Consider the following 13,822-nt stretch of genomic DNA (forward strand, 5'->3'; position numbering starts at 1 on the left):
CTGGCCTAGTCTATGTCTTCTAGTTAATCTCTTCAGTCTGGTAATGGGATATGTCGCAAGGGGCAAAAATGGCTAATTATTAACCATTTTAATTGGCTTAACTCAAAGTCAAACCTTATACAAAGGAAGGATGTGCAAATCAAAGCCACGTCTGCAGGGAACAAGTGCTCTGAGATTTAGTACCTCAGGAACCTGAAGCTGAAGAGGAGTTACATTTTAGTGAACTGGTTGTTGGGACAAGTTTTACTGTGCCATAAAAATGACATTTCCTTTTTTTTTTTTGTTCCTCTCTGAGTGGCTTTGCTAGGGCTTAGCCATCAGCAAATATATAAATGTAACTGTGATAGTATCTCCAACAGAAACTCTCTCTCTGTCTGTCTATTCACACCTTTCCTCATTATCCATGGCACAATATAGAACACCATGTTCAGCTAATGGAGGAAATATTTCTTCAAGATATGCACTCTCTTCTCTGTATCTGCCCCTACAAAAACTGTTTTCTTTTGCAGAAGGCTTACTTGTGTGAAGACCAGTAACTATACTGTATGGAGAAGGCCTCCACGATACTTAAGTGTTACTGACTAACACATAGCTTTATTCCATTAATTCCTATAATGATCACACATTTGACATGATCAATAAGCCATTTTAAAGGTTGGATGTGAAGATGATGTTCAGCATCCATAGTTCATGCCTGTGAACTCTGTACTGATCTGCCTTTTCCTCCATCTTGGTTCTCATTTCCTCTACAAAACATGCAGAGCAGCAGAACACGGAAGCCCATCACATTACCTAAAGACCAATTACCCTGTCATTTTACTGAAAATCCGTGATTAGCGGTTTTATCAAATTATGCAGTTGTACATTCTTATGCATTAATCTTTTCATCTATTCGCATTGCTGACTCTATAATAGAAGTCTTTTAACAATATGATACACGTGTTCCGAATGTGTGTCACGCCATTTCAGCCAGCAGTAGTGTCACTAATCCAATCATCCACACGAGACAAAGCCTCTGTCCACACTCATTTTTCTAGCCCTCCCTTATTTCAGGCTGGTCCTGGTCTAATCTCCTACTTAAGGTGCACCTCAGAGAATCAGGTCCATTAAAGTCACTGACCTCTTCAGTGTCCTCTTGTAGTGTGGCAGAGGGTAAAACATTACCAAGTCCTTATTGTTTATTAATTTAAATATTGTGATAGGTAAATCCTATGCTTCAAACAATTATCTGTTTTCAAGGTTGCCTTGGACAAGCACACAGACAAATGACAATAGTACTGATACTACATCACTATGACAATAAGAATGATCAATGTTAGACTGATCGTGACTTGAAATCAAAATATAGATTTCCTGTAATGCATGGGGCTGCACTGAGGTGTTCACTGTAGTCCTGACAATGTTGCTGTGCTACATGTGTGTGTCAAACTGGTATGGAAAATAAATGCAATCAACTAATATATTCTAGTTTCTCAGGTGTCTGATGTCTCAAATATGCCACAGATTATGACATGGTGTCATAAAGGGATACTTTTAACTACAAGTTGAGATAAACCACCACCAATGCTAGAAGGGATTCACAAATATTTGTACTGGTGAGAAACTGTGAATAATGCCACAGGAGATCTACAAATGCTCAGAATAGTGAGAAACTATGAAATAATGCCACAGAAAGCCTCACTGATGATTTTACTAATATTTTGGTTTGGCATTGACACAGACAAGTCGACAACCAGAAAAAGGAGATCTTGAGAAAAAAAATGACATAATCCAGTCAAACAAAGTCATATGCGTTCACATAACCATCATCACTGTCGGCATAGAAGCAAAGGTTTGCATGTTACAGAACAGCAGGAAAATTGGACAAGGCAGACTATGAAGAACAAGTAAACGGCTAGAGATTCTGAACCCATTTATTGTGTTTTCACATTTGCTAAGCAGATATGAAGCAGAGATAGCAAAGCTTGATTAACTCTTTGCACCTATGAGAAATGTAACAATATGAAATAACGTTTCCCATAAATTACAGCCGCGGTGGTGCAGCAGTTAATGTTGTTGCCTCACAACAAGAGGTTCTGCGGCTCAATTCTCAGCTGGAGCAGCTGTTCTGTGAAGTCTCCATGTCCTCCCTGCAGTCAAATGAGTTTTAAAGACATGTAGTATGTGCATGTGTGTGCCTTCTGGGAAGGTTGGGCGCTGGGCTGGCAACTCAACGCTGTAAACACTCCACTGCCAATCAATCTGTGGACCACGTATCTGCAGTGGTGACCCCTAATGGGAGAAGCCGAAAGATGTTTCCCATAAATGTGTCCTGAAAGGCGGTGAGTCTGCAGAAACATATGTGAAATTATACATTTCGTGGTACTATAGATAGACATTTTAAAGATAGGATTGTCATATGCACTGCAGACTGCATAGTTTCATAAAAGATAATGTAGGGCCCAAACTTAGAATTAAACAAAGCTATATAAATTGATTGTCAGTCTGAAAAAAAAGCAAGTTTTGGACATGAAAATAGCAATAAATAAGAATGAAATTAAGCAATGAAAACATGCAATAGGTAGAGCATATAGCATGGTGGGGACCAATGTAAATGTTCATATGAAAAAAAATAAAAAGAAAAGTGTACTAGTTGAAACAGTATTCATAGTGGGTCAGAAGTGTAACTGGCAGTGTAACTGGCATGAAGCAGAAATGCCAGAAATGTAATAAAATTGTATATATTGCTATTGTGGGTTAAGACTAAAGTTGTGAAACAATTAGCAACAGAGTCTAAAAATAAGAAAATGTAAAAGAAACTTTTCTTTTTATGCTATGTGAGTAAACAGTCAAACCCAGGTGAATGGCACATCAGACTTCCAATTCTTGGCATTCCAGTGAGGTTTTGGATACATACAGAGGCTGACATAGCTACAATATCAAATGCTGCATACAGAAGTATCGCAGCACATCTAAGAAAATAAGAAAACGTTTCTGGTTATGTGCTAAGACAAGTGATGGTTCCAAAAAAAAAAAATAGCCGTTACCTGGAAATTGGGCTTAGAGACTGAAAAACGTCTACAATTTTCTGTGTTAGTGAAAAAAGCAAATTGCTTCAAAATGTCAAGCGCTTTTGATAATGCATGTTCTCACAATGAAAATTATGTAAGTGAAAATGCTATGATGTATTAATGTGCATAATGTTACATTTTCGATTTTAAATTCAAAATGTATTTTCTTCTATGAAGAGGAAGTGATGTAGTGATACCAGATTTCTGTGATGATCTGATCAACAGTGCAATGTGTGTTAGACTGATCACACTGGTATGACCAAACAGGGCTTTTCCATAACTTATATGTTAGTATTGAGGAGCTATGAGCTCTCTGTGATGAAATGTCATGCCCGTTGTTGTGCTATATGTATGCATCTGTAACTAGTAATGAAAATAAATGCAACAAACTAATTATGTACTACTTCTGCTCCCCAAGTTATCTGGTGCCATAAATATATCACTGAACGTGACAACTACTTATGTAACAAACAAGAAAAACAATAAATAATAGTAATAAGTCACAGAAAAAAGTAATAAATATTTATGAAATTATATCGCAGTAGGCCAAAAATTCAAGTAAAATGGAAGACAGGACACATATGTCAGTGGTAATGGAGTTAGTGTTGCCACATGCAGATAAAAAAGGTATGACAAACATACCTCTCAACCTCTTAAGTGCAATAAATCTGAACAATGGTAAAAAAAGGGGGGGGGGGGTAAAGGCCCAAAATTTGTGACAAGTTTTAAGAAATTCAATCTTATTAAAATTAAAACATGTCACAAATTTTGGGCCTTTGCCCCACCCTGTTTTTACCATTGTTCAGATTTATTGCGCTTAAGAGGTTGACTGTTCGAGTCAAAAACATAATTTCAGTTTTACGGTAATCCACTGTTGTAGACTTGATTCTAAATTGAAGCATGTTTTATGGTAATGTCCAAATGTCTAATTTTATTATTCTGCTCAAATTGTGTAAACAGTAACATGAACAGTTTTTGTTCTGACTCTTTGTGTTGATATTATGGAAATAAATAAAAAGAAATTTGAGAAAAAAAGAAGGATGCAATAAAAAAAAGAAAGAAAAAAAAAAGAATTGCTCTTACCAACATAGAAAGTCAATAGAATAACTGATTTTGAGTTACTGTGAAGGGTGCTATGTTCTTGTTCTAATTCTGACTAGCTCCTTTCTATAATTGTGTGCCAAACAGTACTTTATACCACATACAAGCTGTGACATAATTGCTAGTTTAGATACTTATATAAGATTAATAATGACCGAATGTACAACTTGCTTGACTGAACAGAGTCTGTAAACTGTTTGCAACATGTATTGATATGATGATTTTTCCTGTATTATTTTTTCTGTAGTTTGGAGCATTTCTCCCCGGGCCTCCGCTGAAAATGGACATGTATTCAGTTGGTCTATCCCGATCAACAAATGTAAAATAAAAATAAAATAAAATAAATAAATATCATTGTTTAGTAATTTCAGACTTTGGTGGTTTGCCAGAAATATACATTATGAGGAACAGACCAAAATTATAAGGTAAACATCTAGACAGTCTGCAACAATCTGGATATTTGAGACATATGATGAGAAAGCAACTAGCATCTTACATAGTTATTATTCAGGTGATAAGCATTTCCTTTCAGGCATTATAATTTAAATCTAGAGGCCACAGTATGAATCTATCAGCTAGGCTATATCTTGTGGACTTCATTTGAGGGTGAGCGAATCAATTCTTTGTGATCCGAGGCCTCAGATCTAGTGGGCCTACATAGTAACAAAAATTAAAATAACATTTATTTTGTCTTTCTGAGGAAGGTAATGTTTTACTTTACAGAAATACTCTGAAAAGGAATTAATGTAGAAGCTACTTTTCATTCACGCTTCTGTCACACAGCTGCAAAACGTCATATCTGATACTCCTGCTGTGATCAGAACTTTACATCATGGACATAGTACAGCTGTAATAGAGACAGAGATAGATTAAGTAAACAAGCTGTTTTCCCTGGCCTACTCTAAACCCATTCCCCATGTATCTTTTGACTAAGCCTGTTCTGTTCACATATCCTTTCACTGAACTACATTCATTTTCTTTCCTAACAGCACAATGACTTTTTATATTTTCCTTGTGCCACATGTAAAGGTAATACTTAGTTAAAACTGTCTCACTAACTGGACTGAAGAGTGAGCATCTGATACTCTGTAAGAGGTCATCTGTTACTGGACAAAATCCTTTCTGAACTTCTCTAAATGCAGACTGTTTACACTGTAAATCTCACACATTTGTCAAAATGCAGGACTTTGAAATGTCATCAAAAGCTTCTGGTTTAACAGAAAGTTAAAATATAAGAGATGTTCAACATTTGTTTTTTTACGTTTATAGAAGCATTTGCAATTCCTTTTAAGTATGCTACCTGTACGTGACAAACTCACATTTTAATGAAGCCTTTTGCTTAGATGGTGTTTATATAGCTTCTTTCTCTTATCCCCGCTTTCACCAACCCACAACCCCCCAGAGACCATCATTAAGGGTTTCTCAATCGAAAGCAATGTGATAATGGACTTGCAAAGTGCAGCATTGGTGGAATGGGCTGGGCTGAGGGGAGTAAAGTACAGAGCGAGAGACAGAAAACACCCAACACTGAGCTCAGTAAGCGCATACTTCATTAGCTCTGCTGATTTTTCAAAGGAGTGGTAACATTTCAACAATTTCTATCTCCCGCCCGGAAGTTAGGATAATTATATTCTCTAAATCTGCAGAAGAAACTGTCTCTTTGAACAGGTGAAATTCTACAGTACAGGCTGAAAGACAGAAAACAGTCCGAGGAGGAAGCATAGATGGATGCAAGTCAATTCCGACAGAATTTAATGTGCTACTTGTATGCAGACATTCCCGGCCTTACACTTCTACTGTCATTCAGTTATGATGCCCCTTATGACATTTTGAAAAGTGTCTTAGCATCTGCTTATAATTTCCCAGAATGAGAAGTATAGAAAACCAGAAAACCTGAAAAACAAATAAACACCAACTACAATTTTTAATTGAAATGGTAGGTATTTAACCAACATGCTAATTTGCATTAACTCACATACTTCTTTTTTCCTGTAAAATATGCATACGGGGGGGGGGGGGGGGCTTTGATAAAGAATGAGCATGCATAGTTCGCCAAACCCCAAAATCAATACACCAGAAGGCAGACTTAGGCGGTTGACACATACTCTCTGAAATATAAGTAGCAGAAGATTTTCATCCAAATGCTCAATATGTTAAAATGCTAAAAGTTCTATTTTTCCAATTTGATTGCCCTACTATTCTGTGACATCAGTTTGGAGATGATTGCTGGCCTAATTTACATCAGCTCTGCTTAGGCCGTTCTTCTCATACTTCCATGAACACGTTATATCATTATATGGACTACTTTGTTTAAATGTCGTGCTGCTGTTACAATTCTTTTACTGATTTTAGCTGAACAGCCTGTAGTTGCTAGTGAAATGTATGTGTTTTAAGGATTCCCCTCTTCCCATCTATCCCTCCGCTTATCTCTCTCTGTCCATATATATATATATATATATATATATACACACACACACACACACACACACACACACACACACACACACATATACACACTTTTTTTTTGCATTGCCCTATCTGTGGTCTAGGTCATGGCTGAAAATGATCCCATAATTACACATACTAGGGTACACAGTGACTGACATTTTCAGCCTGAATGACTTTAAGTCATTGCATGCAAGGTGTTGGGGTTGGAAATGGGTAGAGAATAAAACAAAAGAAAAGCCTGTGGTCACGACCTGCACTGGAATGTTTCAATCTCCTTCCAGACTATGGAAAAAAGTATTGGATTAATCTTGGAATCAGGAATGACTCTTGGCATCTGAGATAGAGGAGAGGTTGTAGTAGAAGCCAACAGTCTGCCTCATAGTATTCAAAGCATTTATTTGAAATGAAGAATGATTACTGCAACCAGAGCAGCTCACCCAGTTAACAAATGATTAAGCAGTTACACAATTCGGAGAATGAAACTCACTTGTGTGAAGGCGCATGCACTTAGGGTAACATGCAGTAAATATACACTTCCTTAGGAAGACAGCAGTATTTGTGGTCAGAATATTTTCTGTCTCCTTCCTTTCCTAAAATGTAACCACAAAGAAGACATTGTGGTGACACTCCTTCTATGTGGCAGTAAGACTATTAATCACAATGATTCAACTTATCAGTCCAACAACACTGGTTTTGAACAACCGAAATTCAGAAAACCTTCTCCATTGCTTTGCATAGTCAGGGTAATAGAACACAGCTCCTGACTGTCAGCCTGTTTCCAGGGCCAATATGGTTCATTCAGCAATGGTTCTACTGAGAAAGCTTGTCACAGAAAATCCCCAAGGACAGCTTCAGTATTTTCAACTGGTAAAACATCAGGTTGACCTCTGTGAATGTGGCTCCAACTACTCAGTTTGTTAGGATTACCAAATAGCCCAAACTGCAGCTAGTTATACCTTGTTATCAATCTGTCTAATGATTCCTCTCAGAAAGGTATCAAAGTTGCAATATAATCAAATCCATATCCCATAAAAAGAACACCAAAGTCTAGTGCTATCAAAAGTACTTGTATGTCCACTACTTTGAGGCCCAAACAATGTCATTGTGATGCCTCTACAGTTGGTAAAATATTCAAACTTTGCAGGATGTCACTCTGTCCTACTGACTGTAACAACAGTGTCCTAAGTCACATCACTTCATGATGTTCAGAGGCGGAGGAACAAGTAAGAGATGGAGATGACCAGAAAATATCAGCCATTCACAGGAAATGTGAAAAAATGCAATCAAACTACTGCAAGAATTGAAGAATGAGCACCAAACGCAATGTGCGACTAGCAAGAAAAGGAGGTCCTGAGGAAAAATGAGCATTTTTAATAATGAAATCTGCTCACTGATCAAATGAAGTCTTTCAAGTCATGATGCAGCCCACAGAATAGTAACAGTACATTATGTCAATGCCATCAAGTCTTGATGCAGGGAAGAGAAGATTAACAGTCATTGTGTCAGTGCCATATATTTTTTCTTTTTTATCCATTTGATAATGGGCAAAACCTGCTAAAAGGAACTCTTTTTTGGCTCTGGTTAAGTATCCAGAGTCACACAGTATGTAAATTAAAACTAAGGAAATAAAACCAAAGTCAACATAAAGATTTTCATTAACAACTCATAGTTTAACTTAGCCAATGCTGCAGGCATAAACTGCTCTGCACAATCATAAGCAACACATCAAAGTAAGAAATTACATTACAATACAAAATGATAGTTCACAAACTGCATGAAAGTAGTGACGCTGTCGGTTGTCCTTATAACAATAACCTCAAAACGAACTCCTCATAAGAATGTGTCAATACTGCTAATACTGATGATCAGGTAATCCTGCCTTGAAAAGGGCTCTCCAGTACTGCTTAAATAGCTCTGCTCTTCTACCTCCATGCACTTCTTCAGCAATATAGTTCATACTTAAGGTACCATAAAAAAGTTCCCTATTACCTGTTTCAGTATTTAGTGGCTTCAAGTTCTGATACTTAACTGTAGGGGGCTTAAAGTGCTTAGCCATAACTCTAGGGGCTTCAAGTGGAAAAGCAAGACTTGGATTAAAGCACAGTAAGCTTCTATCCATTTGCAGGTTGCATTGACCTTGGATGACCTGAAAAAGAACAGCACATAAATCTCTAAGCTCACCTCAACAAGTAACAACACAAGCTCATCCAACTCCTGCTTTCCCTGCATGCTAATTTAATGTGATGTGCTGCTTCTCTGGATTTTACTAAAACAGCAAATAATCATTTTAAAAGACATCCACATAACTGTTTACATAAATATGGAAATTACATTGGGCTAGTTTCACCACATATTAAAGCAGGCAGGAGGGTGACAGATTTCTGATTAGCATATGCAAAACAAATGGAGTACGCTATGGTGGCATATCTAGAAAAGGAGGAATAGTGATATAGCAAAGAATTACATTTTTATTTCAAATCTGAAAGAATATCACTTTCTACTGCATACTACATAAGTCAAGCAATCGGAAGGTGCATGTTTTCAATGATCTTTTATAGATCAGAAAACTGTGCAGTGCTTTCTGCTCAAACTCATATGAAGATTAAGTCAGCAGTTCGCTGACCTGAAGGGATCAAAAAAGGATGGGCTACTTCACCCTACACAGCTTGAGAATCCAGACCCTAACAGGAATTTGGTACATCATAACTAGTTGAGTCATATATATGAGCTACACATTCTATTTAATGAGCATTCTGATATTGCAGGTTTAAAGCCACTCTTCTGTTAGAGTACAAATCTATATGATAAATGGAATGTCTGTACTATTGTCACTTTACTACAAACAGCTGTGAGATCCTATGAAAGACTTTCAAGGTTGCCAAGACATTTCACAACCAAAGTGCAGAACCACAGAGAATGATCTGCTAACAGCAAGACAAAGTATCTGCCTCTGTGTCTGACTGCTGGCCTGGAAGGGGGTTGAAGTACTGGAGGTCTGTTCTCCATAATGGGGAAAGGGTGCACAAGATATACTGTCTCAGTGACCCCATGGAAATTCCTGGGGGTGAGAACAGATTTGTGACCATCAGTTTCAACAATGAGATATACGAAGCTACATAAAAAGGCTTCATGCGAACAGAGCATGTATGTGTGTACCCCACTTTCCAGACATTACTGCATGCTAAAATTTCAGCCTTAAAGACGTTACTTTCCAGACATCACTGCATGCTAAAATGTCAGCCTTAAAGGTCTCAAAGACATGTGAGAGCTAGAAAAAGGCCCCTGGAATAATGAACAACTGTCAACTGTTGCTAGTTGTGTTGCCTCTCAATGCATGATTGAGAAGTATATTTGCATTATATGACTTCTGATGGGGAAAATGCTTTCCACCTTACTGTGTCTAGGGTAGGTCAGGAAGTGATCTATGAGGGGCCAGGCTAGTGAACAGGCAGAATAAGACATCAATCCAATTCCATCTCCCCTGGGAACTGGAGAATGTGCAACAAATTGGTAAAAAAAAAGCCTTTTATTCTCCCTAGTGGAGTAAACTACTATGGATTAACGTATGCTCTGTGGGTGGGTTTGGCATAATGATTAAGGTCTTCACCTCATAGATGCAATGTACAGGGATTGATTCTGACCTTGGGTTATTGGGTAGGCTTAAAATGGCCCTTCAGAGCAGTTAGCGTCATATTTACCTATGATCACATTATTTTACAAGTGAATGGGCATGCAGCATATGTTCACCTTTGACAAATCCATATACAAAGATACAGAGCTGATCACAAAAAGGAATTCTGTGTGCCATGGAAATAAACACACATTCCTTTCTTCACCTAAGAACACTGGGATCAGACATTATTTCACCAGATAAGGAATGCACTTACAGCTCATTTCCATATGAGATACAGTGGTTGGGAGGGGGGGGGGGGACACACTCATGGAATGCTTATACAAGTGTAGTACTACTCATAAAATCGCAGTGGAGCCTGTAAAACAGAACACTTGCATATATAAGTGCAGGCCTTTGATGAGAGGAAGGGGCCAGAGCATGGTCTCCAATTAGATTTGGACAAAAGAAATACAGTCACCTGTGCAAACCATTACTTAGTGTTAGCATTCAGAAAAATGTACAGCTCACTACTGTTGATGAAGTGATATCTGCCAACATACCCCTGCATGTCTACTGCAATCAATCAAAAAAGAACAAAGAAGTAAATACATTTAATAGTTTTTTAATTTATCTTTGCTTTTCGATTTTGTTACTTGCAGATTTAATAAGAATATTTAATACATATTTGCAAATGTAGATGTGCATCTCTGTCATATAAGTTTATCCTTTCTAAATAATCTTACATGTATAGGAGTGTGTGTGTATGTGTGTGTGTGTGTGTGTGTGTGTGTGTGTGTGCGCGCGTGTGTGAATATAAGTAGACAAGTACATATATCTGCACAAATCAGTTTATGTGAATGTATTTAATACTACACATGCACACAGATATGTATATTTCACTTTACTCTAAGTCAACAAATACAAAAATAATTTATGTATTTTATAAACAAAATTGCATACTCAGATACAATCATGAACAGGCACTGGTTGATAACATGTCATTATTCCAGAAAGATTGCTAAAACCAGGCTATAACTTTAATTTCCCATTTTCTCTTCTTTATTATAAAAGGCCAACTTGCGTACTTGTAACAAGTATCTGATGCTGACATAATTATTTATTCTTTCAGCATAAACAAAAGATTTATATGGTTTACAGTATGCTGTCTCCCACTCAAGAGGACTGAAATTATTTTACTATTTTCAAAAGACAAAGAAAAAAGGGGGGAAATAGAGTGAAAAGAGAGAATGAAAATGTGAAAATGAAACATTGATGCCTAAAGAATATTCTGCAAACTGTCTGCTACCCCTGTCCTAAATCCTACTGTTCCCAATAGATGTTACCCAGCCATGCAGTAACATCTGGCTGCCACAGGACATAAACAGTTTTGAATCTATATGACTCTCCTTCCCTGAGAACCATCAGGTAATGCACAGAATTCACTAAAAAAATAACAATAATGTAATTTTGCATGTAACTTTCAGGATCTCAAAATCAAACAAAAGGAAATAAAACACCAAAAAACATTTCTACTTCTTTCCACTGAAATCATATATCTTATTTTGCATGATATATTATTTATTTATGTATTTGCTTATTTTTCAATAATGTGGAAAACCTTTGTCAACCAGGGTCCAAACTGCATATGTGTTCTGAAGGATACAATGATTTCAGACTTGACTAAACTATTACTAGCATAAGCCAGGAAAAATTTTCAACACTTGGTATCTGCTGGTTTGATCCCCCTTCACACTCAGGGAGGTAACAAAAACACAATGGAATTCTTCACTTTGCAGGTTCTAGGCTAGTGGTACACATTTTAAACACAGATGACACATATGCATGAAAATACAAATATTGACACTAACCTCAGAGAAGGTGGCTGGAGATATAGGCATTTTAACTTTATAATACATTAAAATAAATACAGTAAGAACCTTAAACCTGAACCACAAGAACTATTCTGTGCATACTGAGGTGGCAGTCTCTTCTCTGACAAAAAAAAGAATCCCATACTTGTTGCTGGTGCATTATAACATTTCCCATTTTTTTAATTACGTTTCACCAAAAACGTTTTTCAGTGTGTACCTTACAGGTGTTCAAATATGCACACAAAAACCCATCTTAAAAGTCGTAATATAACATATTTTTAAAACATGCTGTTGTGCCATCCTTTCAGTGGTCCTGTTCACACGACTAACTTGTATGTGTATGTTTCAACAGGCCCTCTATTTCTGGAAGGTGGGGGGCACACTAGACTACGGAAAGGGTATGCACAGAGAGAATGAATGCCCAGAAAAAAAACAAATAAATGTACTTCAGCTGAAGAAGGGAAACGATCCCCACACAACATTTAACACCATGTCTTCCCATGTTTATGCCCCCCCCCCCCCATCCTTCCACAAAAACGAGTAATACATGATGTCCTTTGCAGCACTATTACCTTTAACCAGGGGAACAACTATGAATGGTATGATCACATATGCATAAAGTACATTACAACAGGCAGCCGAAGGTGACCATTCATTACAGTAAAAGATGCTGCAGTCTGGCCAGACTGTATCCTCTTTCCCCCAATCCACACAGCATCTATCGGACTATACTCTGACCCTTCAGATCATTTCTGGGCTCATATAGCAGAACCACTGCAATGCAGCTGCAGGAAAACTGAGGAAGGGGTAAGGAAGGGGGCCACCAACTTACAGATGGGATCGCATTCATCTTGCCAGTGTCTTTTCCTTTCTTAAAATTTATCTTATTCTCGGGTATGTTTGACAGTTAAAAAACACTGAACAACAGGCGTTCTGACCACCGTTTAAGAAAATGGTAAATCACAACAACTAAGACCTGCCAAATAGTTGTAACTTTTGCTTCAAAACCATTTCCCCTTTGCTCTGCCTCTCTCTTAGGTACATAATTGTTGTGCAACATCAGTGCAATCAAATCCAGGCAAACCATTAATCAAGAAAAAAATGCAGCGGAATGAAGACAAGGCAAATCCGGCAGCTTGCCAGAAACTGTTAAAATTAAATAAAAAAAAGTTGTTACCTTCAAGTGCAGTAACGGAACACAGCAAATAAAAAAGCACCAAGAAATCCAATGCCATGTTTAAAAATCGTTTCCCGTTACACTCCTTCCTTCCCCCCTCTAATAAAAACAATACATTCAAACGTATCCCTTTTTGATGAAGCTCTGCATTAATTATTATAGTCCAGTGTGGTGGATCGCGGATTGCCCCTACCCCTGATACTGAAAGCTTGCAGAAGCAAATTCTGTGTCACATTGCAAGATGCGATAGTAAGTGGAGGCATAGTGCAGGATTCAGCACCGAAGCTGGGCAGGGGGAGGAGAGAACCAGTGGGACCGCCCAATAACACCTATCAGCCATTCAGAGATACAACACGGTAGGCGGACGCCCATTCAGTATCAGGCATTGCCTTTCCGTCTTCCCTTTGGGCATTGTTAGTTACCAAAAAGTTTTGCATGGTGATGAGCCAGATGCCGATCTGGTACGGGAAGGGGCCGAGCGCCCCCTCGTGCCAACTTGGTGAGAAGCAGGTACAGCCGGAGAGAAAGGAGCTCTACTAATTTAGGTCAGTCCAACCCCTTT

General features: G+C 37.8%; 1 protein-coding gene across 2 annotated transcripts in view; it reads right to left on the reverse strand.

Annotated features, from left to right (window-relative positions):
- The window catches only part of EPHB1 (EPH receptor B1), a 1,597,777-nt gene extending 1,584,245 nt beyond the window's left edge, over positions 1-13,532 (reverse strand). Inside the window, exon 1 of one of the 2 annotated variants that reach the window (XM_044070446.1) lies at positions 13,261-13,532. In XM_044070446.1, the coding sequence (XP_043926381.1) occupies positions 13,261-13,318 (58 nt within the window). In that variant the 5' untranslated portion in view covers positions 13,319-13,532. The remainder of the gene's footprint in view (positions 1-13,260) is intronic. The other variant, XM_044070447.1, reaches the window with a different exon arrangement.
- Positions 13,533-13,822: the final 290 nt, after the last annotated feature.

This window comes from Protopterus annectens, chromosome 4.part1 (genome assembly GCF_019279795.1).
Source record: "Protopterus annectens isolate FY-2018-M chromosome 4.part1, PAN1.0, whole genome shotgun sequence".
Taxonomy (NCBI): Eukaryota; Metazoa; Chordata; order Ceratodontiformes; family Protopteridae; genus Protopterus; species Protopterus annectens.